We start from the raw sequence: 14829 nt of genomic DNA, 5'->3' as shown, positions 1-14829 counted from the left end.
ACACACACACACACACACACCCCTGGCTGTGTGTTTCTGCTGTAGTATGGAAGCCATTAGATCCGGTGACCAGCGCTGACAATAGCAGAGGTTAAAGGGTCGGCGGCCTGGTGGGACCGGAGGCCGACTGGATTGATCCATCAATGTCTTTAGAAAGGACTGTGTGTGTGAGTGTGGGTCCCTTTATCTCACACACACACACTAAAATAAGGGTGAAACATTAACTTGTTAATGGGCACTAAATGACCTTGCCCCTCGCCTCTCCCCCTCCGTACCTCGGTTTCACGACTGGATGCGTTTTGTGCGTTTATGAGAGTACATTGCGTGTATTTTTGTCAAATCAAAGCAGCTTTGCCAGCTTTCAAACTCTCTCGCTTTGTGATTTTTTTTTTTATCTCTCTGGGCTTCGATTCAAGTATTTTTATAAGAGCAATAACGTACCACACCGGAAAAACTGAGGCCAAATTGTACGAACAGTTAGATGAAAATCAGCCGGATAAGACTGAGCTTAACTTAGCAGTTTGGGATTTATTTATTTAGAAAAAAACATCCCAAAAATATTTGACCTGCTGTCAGTCCCACATAGATGACGCTGATCAAAGCTGCTTTATGATGAGCTGATAATAATGAATTCAACAATATCATCTCCAGCATTTAACGGCTACAGACAGATTTGAAATATCAGATTTACGAGTGTACAAACATCTCTCCAGTTAACACTTGCCCCTGAAAAACAGACCACGAATGGAAAGCTAGCCGGTGCGATGTTTTTATGGCGTTCCATGAGTGTGTTTATTTGCTGTAAAGGCCACCAACACCTACGTCACTCATTCAGCTTCTTAATGTGAGTGAACACAGTTTTCTCCCTCAGGTGAGAGATGTCTGTCCACGCCGTTTTGTTCTGTCCCACTGGTTTTAAACCAGCAGCGATCAGTATTTAGCAATACGAGAATCAAACTGTGATGCGGGCGGTTTAATTATGTTGTCGGGCCGCTGTCAGACCAAAAAATTCAAACCACATCCGCAAAGTCTGACAGTCAAACTCTTAATAAATGATAATGATTAAAGAGTTTCATCACTGGTGAAGTCTGCACCTACTTCATTGATGCAAATATATGAGTTGGCACAACAAGAAACAGCTACAAGAGCTACTTTCTCCACTCAGGTGACGTGAAAATTGTAATTACAGACGATGGCGTAATCTAAAAAGCGCCTCATGTGGAATAATTCATTTAAAGTATTGTTTGTTTCCTGCGTCAGTGCGCTCGTCGCTCCACACAAATATGTTGTTTCACTTTTCGTCTCTTCAGCGATGCAGAACCAACAGCTTTCTATTTCCCTAAACTTACAGTAGGTGGTCCCAGACCGAGATACAGAACAAACCTTGTGTGAGTTTCCTTGAAGGAGAAACAGCTGCTGATGTGTTCACAGACTCATAACTGCAGAAAAAAAAAAAAGGCAGGAAAACATCAATCTGGCAGCTCAGAGTCCAGAAATCTGAAACCTTTACCTTTTTTCTCCACCGTCTTTGTCTTCTGATCCATTATGTCTCCATCCATCTATTATCCGTTCACCAGCCTAAAGCTAAATGAGACGCCCCTTGTCTATTTAAATCAGCCCATCTTTGCCACTGTCTTTTTGACATATGTTGCGGCACGACACATCCTGCCTCGCTCTTTTCTCTTCATTCACCTTTTTATCCTCCTTAATCCGCCCTCTTCCTCCCTTCTCCTTACATTTCTATCCGTCCGTCTGACTCAGTTGATCTGTCTTTCCTACATTTCACTCTGGCATCAGTCCCTACCACACACTAACAATCCCTCTGCCTCATTAATCTTCATTTCCACCTGAGCTTTCAGTGCATCTGCAATCTCCCATCAAACATTGAAAAGCTTCTTTGTGATGCAAAGTGAAATTAAAAGAGTGTCTGTGTCAGGTTTGTTTGAACAGTTTTTTTCAGTTGTGGTTGATGATTTACTTTGAACCACGTCTGCTTTGACTACAGCAACAGTGTAAAACATTTGCAAAATCTAACAGTTTTATTCATTTTTTAAATCTTTAAGGGCATTTAATTTATCTTAGCTTCAGCAAGTGTCGTTCCCATGCATTTTTGCTGTCAGTACAGAGTCCCAGAATGGTCTAAATGCTGTTTTAGATGGTTTCTTTCATTCTAAAAATGACTGAAGACACCAAATCCTTTTCATTTTTGGTCAGAGAGACACTAAATATTGATTATCAGCATCTTTAATCAGCTTTTAAAAACCCAAATCCAGCCAAAACCCAAGAAGCGAATAAACAATCTGGGAAAGCTCCTCATAAATCCTAACCAAGAGGAATGCAACACACCCACTGTCGCCCTCCTCCCTGCACCCACAAATGTTGGTTCCCCGCTCAGAAGTTCCACTCGTCCCACTTCCAGCGAGGACGGAACGTGAGGGAAGTTATGACTCGCAGAATCCCACTTAACATCCCCTGAGAAATGAAGATGAAAGGATGTTTCCGTCAGACGCCACGAGGACAGACGGGAGGGACGATGACAAGAGAAGATCCAGCACACAAAGAGAGTTTTGTGTCACTTTAGGCCTCAGACTGGAGTGGCTTTGCCAGGGCAGCCACGAGAGCGGACCACATTGCATGGTGGAATGTGTGTGTGTGTGTGTGTGTGTGTTTCTGTGTATGTGGTACATTCTTTGGTTTGGGGCATGGCTGCATTGCAATAAACTGTAAACACATAAACAGAGAAATGCACACAAGTGATGCCTGAAACAGCCCAACAAAATGACGTGGAAACTGCTTCTAATGTCAAAGCCTTAAACAAAACAGCTGCAGCAAGATCGGTGGAAAATGTTATAAAAGGAAGCGAAAGCAGGAACAAGGTGGAACCGAAGGAACAGGATGATCAGGACAATCTACCTCATGACACTGTGAAATGAAATAAGCTGGAGCTGCAACCAGCAATTATTCTCATCGACGATTAATGTGGCCTTTGTTATTGATTAATCAATTAGACATTCGGTCTAGTAAATTTCATAAAAGGCCTCTTATGACGTCAAACGTCTTGTTTTGTCCGTCCGAATACCCACAGAGATTCAATTTGCAGTGATTTAAAACAGAAGGCGAATCCTCCCTCCGCATTAGCGCTGAACAGCGGTTCTGCTTCAAACGTGACGACAACAATCAGCCGACTGTTAAAACACCAGCTGATTAATATCCTACCAATCAACTCATCAATGCAATGACAAACAGTCTCAGCTCTTGAATGAAACCACCACATTGTGGCTCTCTGTCCTCTCAGTGAGCCCTCTCAGTAATCAGCTCTTTAAAAACCAGTCAGTGGACCTTGAGTTACCGACATCAGAGCAGCTGTCCTTCAGAATCAAGGTGGCATTACGCACAAAGTACCGGTGTTAGTGTCTCTGACTGACATTTTATTATACAACACACCATGAGAGTAACAACAGTGAAGCATCAGTGTGTTGCAGCAGGTGGAGCTGGTCGGAACTACTTCTTCTTTCAGGGTATATACAGGGACAGCAGAGAAACATGATTTCAGCTTTTGGACTTTTCCTCTAATCTTGTAATTTTGCTGATATATTGGATCATTGAAGCATTTACTGAAATGCAACCATGTGGGAAGTTTAAAGGGGAAAATCAGCATGTTGTGGAGCCGTTAACAACTCAGAAATGTGAGCCAGACTACATACTGCTTTATGGAAGGAGCCAGAAAGGTTGGAAACCACTACGTGTTGTGTGTTAAAAGGTTGTTACGTTATTTGTTGTGTGAGCTCTGCATCCTAAATGTAAGTAAAGCTGTCAAAGAAATGCCGCCGAGTAAAAAGTACAAATGTAGTAGAAGTGGACAGTAGCACAGAAGGGAAATACTCGAGTAAAATACCTCAAAATCGTACTTAAAAACAAACACATGAGCTCTGATGCTGAATATTTCAGGTCAGTTTTACAGCTGAACTCTGACCAGAATGCACACTTTTTATTTCTTTTTATTTATCTGAGCACGTGTGAATCTGTCCTCGCTACATGAGAGATAAACAAAGGCGTTAAAACGTGAGGCTCATGTGGCTGAATGTAACCAGCAGTGACCCTGAGAGCTCAACACACGGCAGCCTGACGGAAGTTGTTTTCTGATTTTTTTGCCCGTGTTTTGTCTGTTTGCACGTGTTTTGTCAAAGCTGCAGCCCCCGGAGTGAATCAGACCCACTGGAGATATGATGAAAACAGATCGGTAATGATGTTGAGTATTTATAAAACTGAACCACATCCGAGGACGGAGGTAGCAGCGAAACCACAACAAACAGCCGACACATCTCTCAGTGTGTGCACACGTGCTGTTAGTGTCGACTGAAGCTTTATCAGAGTGAACACGAAGGTCGCGTGCTTTCAGATCTGGGGGTGATGCTCGTCCTATCGCGCCACCACTCAGTCGACTTTCATTTTGGGAGGATTTCTAGCGAAAACCAGAGCTGTTAAATCATAACGGACAGATTCCAGGCTGTCAGATTTATTGTGAAACGCAGTGACATCAACTCGCATTAACTCTGAAAACGATTTGTCTGAATTACAGCACGTTTTAACCGTGAGCTCAGCAGAACACAAAAACCCGAAAACTCGCGTGTAATCTGAGTTAACAAAACACGGCGGAGGTGTGTGTGTGTGTGTGTGTGTTGCCCCCCAGTGAGACGGTGAAGGCGTGGGGAGGGGAGGGGGGAGTCTTTCTGAAAACACACAGCGTCTGACAACAACAATAACAACTGCAGCAGCCTCGGGTCGGGACTTCTTCACCCCTAACGCAGACACACACACCAACTATGACATGCAACTTCTCTTTTTCAATAAAAACACACATAAACTGTAAAATACCAATGTTGTGTGAGCGCGTGTGTTTATCGTACGTCTATATTTGTGAGGGCCAGTTTGACTTTAACACTTTATGTGCGAGGACGTTTTTGAGTATCAGGTTTAGGTGAGTTTTGGACTCAGAGTTGGGTTTGTGAGGGTCAGGATACGGGGCCAGAGGATGAAAGTGTGTGTGTGTGAGCCTCCAGACGTAGCCTAAAAGAAACAGCTAAAGGCTCCACAGATCGCAGATAGATGCATTCCAACCCCACCCAACACACACACTCAGCTGCTTCACCCACACACAAGCTGCACGCTCCTGCGACTGACGGTGTACTTAAAAAGTATTTGCAAAACTCTGTGTGTTTCTGTTATTCAGCCTCGATGTCTCCCTGGGATTCGGGGGATTACTTTGCTTTTCAGTGTGTGTCTCAGTGTGTATTTTCAAAGCATATGTCAAACAACATCTATTCAAACCTGCAATAAAATGCATGAAAACGGCTGCTTTCACATCGACTTCTTGATAGAATACCACAAATTACGTTTGTCAAGAGCACTGATATAAGCATCAGTCCACCTCACCTGGGAATTGAAAACTGGATCAAGTCTTCGTGGTTTTACTCTCTCAGGCAGTTAAACTTTGAATTTGTCATGTGTAGTATCTTCAGCTGAATGACACCAACATGGGTCGGCACACAACACACTCAACTGCATTTAACGTGCAGGATAGCTGAAAGTATTCTTGTTGTCTTACTGTATCCATAAACAGTTTGGCGCATTGTTCGCTGGCAAATTTCATTTCCACAGGATGAAAAGGATCTACATGATACAGGATGACTAAACTAGTGAAAGATTATCAGAGCAAGCAGAGTGTCATTTAACAAATTAGGCGCTTAGATCATTGAATTAATCTGCAAAACTTTTTAATAATCATTAAAGTTATCTGTTTATCTGTCCAAAATAGCAAACGCTCTTGTGAATTGAATATTTGGAGGCTTTTTAACAGTTGGTTGGACAAAAGGATCAATTTAAAGATGCCACCTTGGGTCTCGTTCTTATTTTTCCTCTTTATGGACTGGACACTCAGTCTGTCAGCTGAAATGATGACGGCTTATTAAACACAGAAATGATCCTTCTACAGCCCGAGTACTGGAGCACCCCGACTCTGTATTGACCAGGAAACCAACACCTATTTTGGGGGGCTTTACTAGGAATTGAAGCTTCTTAAGTAATAATGGCAGATTATCTTTTCAACTGACTGATAATAGTTTATTCTATGAAAGTGTGACCAGAGCCCAGTTTGATTTGTTTTGATTCTTTGTTTAGTTTGACAAACAGAACAAAAACTAAGATCAGCATCTGTACTATGGAATGCTACAGAATGCTAAAAAAACATCCACTTTAAGGAAGCAGAAGTGCAGAAACGTCCAAATGTGAGGTGATATCTCTGTTTCCATCCTGTCCTTAACGTAAACCCACCATGTTTTGCTGTAAACATGAACTCTGCCTCATTCTTTCTGCCTCTCTCATCAGTATGCTCTATTGTGCAGCATGTTGGTGCACCACATATGTTTTAGGTTAGGTAGGACAGTTAGCAAAGCAGGGCAGCGGACATGGAAACACACACACACACACACACACTCTCACACACACACACACAGTAGGGACAATAGCATCTCTATCTGATGGCATCCTCATCTACCTCCCGCCGAGCAGATTGCTACTGGAGGCTACCTTTGCTGGAATGCGGAGAGAAAACACACACCAACACACACATGGCTGTTTACCAGCCTGAGACAGTTGGCTGCATACCTTCGACCAAATGTCAAAACATTCTTTGGTAAAATCCCCGGGTTTCCGTTACTGTCAACAGCGGGACGAGGGAGAGGAAGGATCATCTGGGCGAATCAATTTTATATTCTACTGGAATCCTCCCCACAAGAAACGTTGCCTGATTTCCGGTAGAAGAAGAAGAAGAAGAATCCCTCTCAGCCACAAATAGAAAACAACAAACTCTTTTAGAGGATCCTCAAAAGCAGCCTTCGCACCAACACGTCATGATTTCCAGCTTAGACCATCTTAAGCAGGAAAGATATTTCAAAATCAAGCTACTTTGCTTCCACCACACGAGATTACCGATGTGAACACAAAGGATCAATCACTTAAAGGAGTCCTTCAGCAGTTTATCCTGTGATAAATCCACCAAATCCAGAGTCTGGTGGCTTGATGATGAGCAAGGAATTTCCACAGATTTTCTTATGACCTCAAGTGCTGTTTGAAATGTAAAAATCCTCAATAAAACACATTGACATGAGATAATCCAACATCAAATCAGAGAGGTTTACTGTCTCGTAGGCCATTCAAACAATAACTATACTGTGATAAACGTGCGTCAACCAAGTCCACATACAAGGTGCACGAGGAAAACTACACGATCGCACAATCAGATAGAAATAAAACAGCAGCAAAAGGAAAAACCCATGAAAGTCTAAGATTTCTTTTACTTTTCCTGAGTTCATGCAGAGTCCACGCCTCAGCACAAACGTCCTATTTGGGAGCTGAGTTCAAAACCAAAAAAAGTAAATAAAAGGAGCTCGGTCAAAGCTTTCCGTATGAAAAACAGCACCGACGGTACCTCCTGTTGTGGGTCAGTAGTGTGCTGTTGGTTTCAGTGGTTTGACAGGCTGAGAGATGAGCTGAGCGGAGAATGGAGATGGTGATGAATCCAGCTTTGTACAACACAAGAACCACAGAGAAAATGGATTGTAAACAAGCTTGGGTTCAGCTCTTGGAGCAGAATGGGCCTTTTTTTCCCTCAGCTGAGACGTGAATGCACCAGTATTGGTTTGGAAGTTCAACATTCGTTTTTAAGTCTCAGGAAGTCTCCTTTAATCTTTGGCATATTTAACAAATACAGAATAAGACTTCTATGATGAACACAATAGCGACAAATGTGTACCAGAGACAGACACTTCATCAATAGTAATAAGGAAACTGTTCGATAGAATGTTTGATCCCTTCCTCGAAAAGAATCACATGCAAACTGCCATGACGGCACCAAACAGAAAGTTCGGTTGCATAACCAAACCTCAAGCATGCTCCCTCCGTGGTTCAGACTTGACGTCATGAAGCACGTGAAGGCCGGCGCTGCTTCACCTTATTTAGCCTCCTTGCAGCTCCAGCTTCACCTGCATTCTTTATTTAATGCATATCAAACTGAGATTGGATTTAGAACATTAAAATCATTACACGTGTACCTGATTAAACCTATTTTTTCTCTGCAACAGGTCAATAAAAGCTATAAATATACATATCGACTGACATTAAACATTTTATCGTGACCAAACTTTCAGCTACATCCCCCAGCTCTAATTTATTGGTATAAAATCTCATTAAGTCTCATAAAACATTACTGCAGATAAAGTTACACACACGTATATCCTGCATGACAAAATGCTGTTTGAACACTGGTGAGAATCTGCTTCAGTCCACTCAGACAGACTCTCGTACAACACGTCAAGTCTGAGATTCATTTAGATAACAGACATGTCGGGTCTGCAAGAGATCTGGTGGGAAAAACCCTCCAGTCCGGGCCGGTCTCTGGAGCAACTGGGATCCATCTAAAAACGCCAGCAGGATGAGTGCTGAAAGCATTTAACAAAGTCTTTAACAATCTGCGTAACTGATTACTACACTGCAAGAAAACACACTCAATCAGCCGCTAACATTGAACAAAATCTCCTCACAGATTTTTCTCCAAAGCACAAACTGGTCCACAATTTTCTGGATGCCCAACTGCCTCTTGGGAAAACCTCCTCATGGTCAGGGCACCGCAGTGCAGCCAGGAACTGTTGAGAGGCTCAAACAGAAAGAGAAATATGTCCCCAACACGAATGAGCGGAGAGCTCCCAGTAGATCATAAAACCACATATGAAAGTGAGCCGACAGCCGCTCTGTCAAACACAACAATAGAAGGAACTCACCACTTAGTCATCACAACCGCATTCGACTAAAGACACAAAGGACTTCAAAATGTCGCAAAACACATGGAGCTGACAACTGGTAGTGTTTGAGATGATAAATTACCCTAAAAGAGGCCTGTATGCCAGTAAACATGCACAATGGTAGCACCCAGGAATTTCTACAGATCAACATACTTGCTGCTAATTTCTGCTGGAGACGGAGAGTTCTGGGAATGAGTACAATACAGTACATGAACTTTTTGTGCGATGTGTTGCTGTCTATCGCCTTTCTTAAACCAGAGGTAAAGAACAAAGGAGTGCATGTGCTCTGACATCTCGCTCATATCTGCGGTGTTACTTCCAAGGCCAAGATGGAGCCTCACGTTAACTCAACACATTATCAGGGCACCTTTAGCAGTCGTGGATTGCTATTTATTGAGTTTATTTCTAGTGCTGTTGTCTCCAGATCAGCGGCTCCATTGGTTAGACAATATCCTCTCATCCAGTCAAATTCTCATCACCAGTGTTGCTTTGATAAGGAAAACAGTGCTGCATCAACAGATCACCAGGAATAATCCATTACTTGTGGCGACTGGAGGAACAGACCGAACAAACCTGTGTTTTCACAACCTGCTGGGGATTGCTGGGTCGAACTAATTTAACATGTATTGAAAGTTTACTCAGAGTCAAATCCAAAGTAACTGACAACATGTCAAACAAGTTGTCGCTTTTTGATAAAATAGACGGACAGAAACCAGAGTGTAAACTTTGCAAACAACTTTTTAACATCACATTTGATCTGATAATGGAAGGAAAACTTGTCTGCGTTACATTCCTCGAGTTCTTGCGTTGGATCACCAGCTATTATAGCTCTATTTTTAGAAATTATACGATTACAGGCTGGTGCACGCTGGTCTGCTTCTCATGATTTCAGTTTAAGATAACCAGGTTCAAATGGTTTCATACACTGTAAACACTGCTTGATAAATTCATATGAGCTAATAAGGATAGCGGTTTGCGGTTCAGCCTGCAGAATCAACATTTTAAAACTAACAGTTGCCTGCATTGCCTCCCTCTGTCTGAAGTTAAGTGTTTCAAACATGATGGCACATTTAGAGCAGTAAACCTGCCACTGTTGTCAAACAAACTCCTGTAAAGCGCTAGCCCTGGATTCAGTTCACCCCTCTGCTCCAACATGTATTACTTATGACAGCTATTCTGCTCATCACGGCTCATTTTATGAGAAAGTTGGCTGGCCGTCTCTGGCAGCGAGACATGACAGACATCGGCTCCTTTTTATTTATAACGGCAAGATGCCACCACAATTAACTTCTCTGTCAAACTGATCCCAAAGTCAGTTGCTCAACTCGTTCAAGCTGTTGGCTAACGGCTCAAGTCTTGCGTTCACACACTGGATTTAGTTCTTGTGCTGCATTCTCCTGCAACATTTGACAAAAACACAAAACTTAACACATCTGTACCTGTGTGTCAGTTTACACCTACGACAACAAATGACTGTTCTTGAATGCAACTGTTTGTAAACTGTTGTTTGTTTTCTTGTTAATTATTAGTCTAGTTATTCTGCTGTAACTTGACATCACTGGAAATGAGGACAAGCCCTCAGTGATTCCTCAAGATCTGAATAAAGGTTGAATGAATGAATATTTAAAAAAACGTACTTTTAACTCCAGAATATAACCATTATAAGATGTATAATAAGTGAACTAATTCTGTGTTGTTGGCTCTCCATTTAAGGCTTAAAATGTGCATGTTTGGATGCAGTGCAGCTCTTCTGCAGGCCTCTTCTTTAAAACACCACCATTTTTCACCAAAGCACACCGCCTGGCTGTTAACTTGCCAGTAACCAGCTGACAGACTGACTCACTAAATGGTTGACTGGGCAGCAGAGCTAATGAGTGACTGGCTAACTTTTTGGGCAGATAAAGCCTTAAACTCAGCGTGTCATCACACAGCTGAATGCCGCCTGCAAGGAGAACGGCCTGAGATTGTGAGTATGATCACGTATGCACACACACGTATAAAAATGCACAAAATGTCCACACCCATACCCCACAGTAGTAATTAGTTATGCTCCTGGTGGAATGTTGACCAAATGGCTTATATCCCTCTGCTGTCTCCAACCACAGAAGCCACCCTTCCCCCTCCTGCAGTGAACAAGCTCTCAAAGGGCCACGCACAGACACACACTCTTTGAAACATGGATGTCCTGAAAGGGCAACTGGCACCCTCTGTCCCACTCAACTACCCCCAAAAAACAGCAGACTCACTCTTTAAAGACTCACTAGAGACTGGCATTTGCATAAAAAAAAACCTTGGTGGGGATGATGTAATGTGACGTAAGTCTGTAGAAAGTCGCCTTCCATTGATATGTCATCCTTTCTTGACTGTTTTTAAACTGGAGGTGATCTGGCCACTTCCCTGGAGCAGACCCAGAACATGCCTGAGGGATTATCTACCTCATCTGGGCTGGGAAAGCACTGAGATCCCCCAACAGGAGCTACAGGCAGTAAGCTGGGGGGACAGATGTCACCAGTGTTGCACTAAGTTGCAAACGCAAAAAGTGACAGAAAAATGAAAACTAAAACCCTGGCTTCTTCCTCACCTGAGCACAGCGTGATGTTGGTTTAATTATACTACACTGACAGAAAGGTGTGATGGTTTCCAAAGCTGTCTGATCATCCAACACGGACTTCTTTATCCTGCTGCCTTTAAATTCAACTGTGACAAGCTGCAAGGAATAAAAGTTGGGCAAATTTACACCTGGAATTCCATGCAGTCTGTGTATTGATATGGTAAATGCAGGGGAGAAAAAACAGGCGTACAATGGTGCATTGTGGGTACTGAGACACAATCACAATGTAAACAGAGTACATGAAATGCGACTTAAACATCCCGCCAAATATCTTCTGCAGAATTTAATCTCCATTTATGTATTTCAACCTCTCACACACAAACACTTCCATGTCCCTGGGATGTGAGAGGATTATGGCAGTATTCAGCTGTGGTCCCCACAGACACAGTAAACCTCTGTGTGAACACTAATGGAAACACTCTCTGGACCACATTACACACTCATGTCTCTCACATACATACACACCTCAGTTTTAGCTTCTCCGTCTTTCTGCACTTTCCTTCAAGGACTTAACACTTAATCATTAAACACCTGAAACACTTTTCAGCGCAACATTTCCCTGCCCAGCTTCGCCTCCTGCTCTGCTTTATTGTGTGTGAGTTTCAACCAGCCACTGGACACAAAACAGCTACAGAGCACAGTTTGATTTTTATCTCCTTTAGCGGTCCCAGTCACATTTTCCCAGGGGCCGTGTTACTGTGTGCGACTTAGTGTGTGTGTGTGTGTGTGTTTCCAGATGACTGAGCCAGGCTTTTCCATTCCCCGCTGTGGTGAATCTAGATGTACACCGGCCAACATTTACACCACCACCGCCGCTGCTGCTGCTGCTGCTGTGACTTCTTAACAGAGTGGGACAGTGGAGGGAGAGGGAGCAGAGGTTGCATGTCCTACTTATGCACTGGACTGAACACACACATGCGGCGAGACCACCCCCAGCAGAACACACACCAATAATTACTTGCAGTAATTCAAAGACACCCTCCTTATTTCCAGCAGCTCACCGCCCGCGGCGTGAAACCGTGAGAAGAGGTCGGGAGGAAACGTCGGCCCCCACGACTTTATCGCACAAGATGAGGTCGCGTCAGCATCTGAGAGCACACACTAAATCTACAAAGCCCCCTCCAAACCCACCTGAAGCTAACACGTCTCTGCAGAAACAACAGCAGACCACACCACACGTCATGCTGCATTTCCCCCGTGCAACAAGCTTGAGGGTGCTTCAGCAAAAATTATTTTTAAGCTGTGTGACAAACAAGCACATGGCAATTCTGAGAATGTCTCATCAGAGAATCACAGTCTTTCATTTCAAGGATTCCCACATCCCACAGACACCCCGCTGGATCCTTTCTGCCTGAAACTCGGCCATCTGAAGTGGTTTTAGCCGTCTGTCAACACTTGGGCGTTTCTACCTTGCAGTGAATGAAGTAACAGGAAGATGAACGGAGCCTCATTTCGTCTGGGATCCTCATGGGAACCCCTTTTAGCACCCCTGGGGGGACCCTTTGACCTCCAGGTTTGAGAACTCAACCGCTGCATTAGATTATGTAGGAGTTTTTATTCATAGACAGTGACAGCTGACAAACATCAACCAGCACCGGATATTTGCTTTAGCTCTGGACAATAACTTTTTATTCTCTGCAGAAGAGCAGCAGGAGGAGGAGGAGGAGTAGCACTTTAAATCTAGCTGTGCAGAAGCCAGAATATTAAAACGGTTTTGCCTAAGTTGGTAAGCTGAAACCAAGTGACCAGCAGCTCAAGCATGCATGAATGAGAGAGCAGTCACAGACCTGCAAAACCAACCACAACTGCTGTTTTGGTGGAGCTGGAGTGCTGCAACACCCAAATCCTAATAAAATGGAACTCATATAGTCAATAATATGAAGAGAAAACTATGAATATTTGCAGCAAATTTAAGAAAACACTGCTTGGATTTAGCACAATGCAGTGCAAACTCCTTGCAATGACCTAAGACACACTTTTTGTGCAGTTTTGTGAGACTCTGGACACATCTATCAGTGTGCATGCTCATAACGGTCATACTCACTTTAGTGATGATGAGCGGCTCGCCGTGCTCAAGCCCTCCTTTCAGCGTGAACCCCCAAGGCGCGCCCCCGCTCAACTGGACCTGAATGTGGTGGAAAGAGACGAGCTGCTCGACCGTTTCCATCCTCTCCCTCCGCTCCGGTCGATCCCCGCGTCCGCCTCTCTGTCTCGGTTTGTCGCACCGGGATGAGTCGCTGCGAGCTTAGCGGCGCCGGTAGCGGTCCCTCGGCTTCTCCATCACCGCTCTAGCATCAACAACGAATGGATGGATGGATGGGTGGTGGAAGGACGGACGGAGTGAGTGGAAGAGGGGGAGGGCAGAAACTTTTAGGCCGGGTCAAGCTAGTGAAAGTTACGGCGACTGTTTCGGTTGCTGCTTCCGGTCGAGCTGTCGGTGAAAAGTTGATGTTAGCATGTTTATTCACTCAGGTCTTGCTCCATACTTTATCACAACATCCTCCAAACTGTTTCATGTCACACATTTAACTAAAATCACGCTTATTTTCCCCCAAAACGAGTCGGAGTAATGGTTTTATTTTTACACTTACTGACGTATTTCCGGTGTTACTTTCGCGAACTTGACGCAACAGAAAACTTTGGGAAAACTTTTCCCAAAGCGAGGTGGGTGGCCCCGCCCACTATTCGAACGGCGGGATGTGATTGACGGAAGGCTCGACCAATAGTAGAGAGCTTCTGGTGAGCAGTATCCAATAGGAAGCGCTAGAGGGGGAGGGGTCAGAGGGGAGACCACCGCTGTATTGTAAAAGCATCAGGCGGTAACTACAGCCTAATAACAGAATCAGGAGTGAGTGGTGGCCTCTCATTTGAAGTTTAGAAAACGAGCAGTTCATTTTAGGTACTGCTGACCTTCATCTTCACATTTAACTGACTGTATTCACAAAAGAGAGCTGTTTCACCATGATTTCTAATGCAATACATAAAATATGATCCTGCATTCAAAGGCAAGATTTCTTCTAAAATCCTCAGCTTACTTTGGCTATGGCATGATATAACATAAATATAGCATAAACACTTTCAGCAAGTTTAAGATTACTGTGAAGTTTCCATAGTTCACATTAAAGCAGACACGGACAGCTGTTGACACCTCGTATGAACAGTTGTTGTTTTTCTACTTTCTAGTCTGTTAAGAGTCCACATGGAGGATTTCATTTAATAAATGTGCAGTAGGCATAGACAGTATATAAAAGATGGCTGTAGAGACTGTGACATCCTCTGTTGGTTTGCAAATGACTGCTTTGAAGCCTCAAGTTTAGTCTGAGCAGTGGATCAAACCTGAGAACACCAGCCCGACAACAACCA

At 43.6% G+C, this 14829-nt stretch overlaps 1 protein-coding gene across 2 annotated transcripts in view; it reads right to left on the bottom strand.

Moving 5' to 3' along the window:
* Positions 1-13727, bottom strand: part of shroom4 (shroom family member 4) — a 72029-nt gene extending 58302 nt beyond the window's left edge. For both annotated transcript variants that reach the window (XM_008294268.1, XM_008294269.1), the window contains exon 1: positions 13511-13727. In XM_008294268.1, coding sequence (XP_008292490.1) covers positions 13511-13633 — 123 coding nt within the window. In that variant the 5' untranslated portion in view covers positions 13634-13727. The remainder of the gene's footprint in view (positions 1-13510) is intronic.
* Positions 13728-14829: the final 1102 nt, after the last annotated feature.

Source organism: Stegastes partitus, unplaced genomic scaffold (genome assembly GCF_000690725.1).
Source record: "Stegastes partitus isolate 25-593 unplaced genomic scaffold, Stegastes_partitus-1.0.2 Scaffold952, whole genome shotgun sequence".
Classification (NCBI taxonomy): domain Eukaryota; kingdom Metazoa; phylum Chordata; class Actinopteri; family Pomacentridae; genus Stegastes; species Stegastes partitus.
This window is presented reverse-complemented; position numbering and strand designations above follow the sequence as displayed.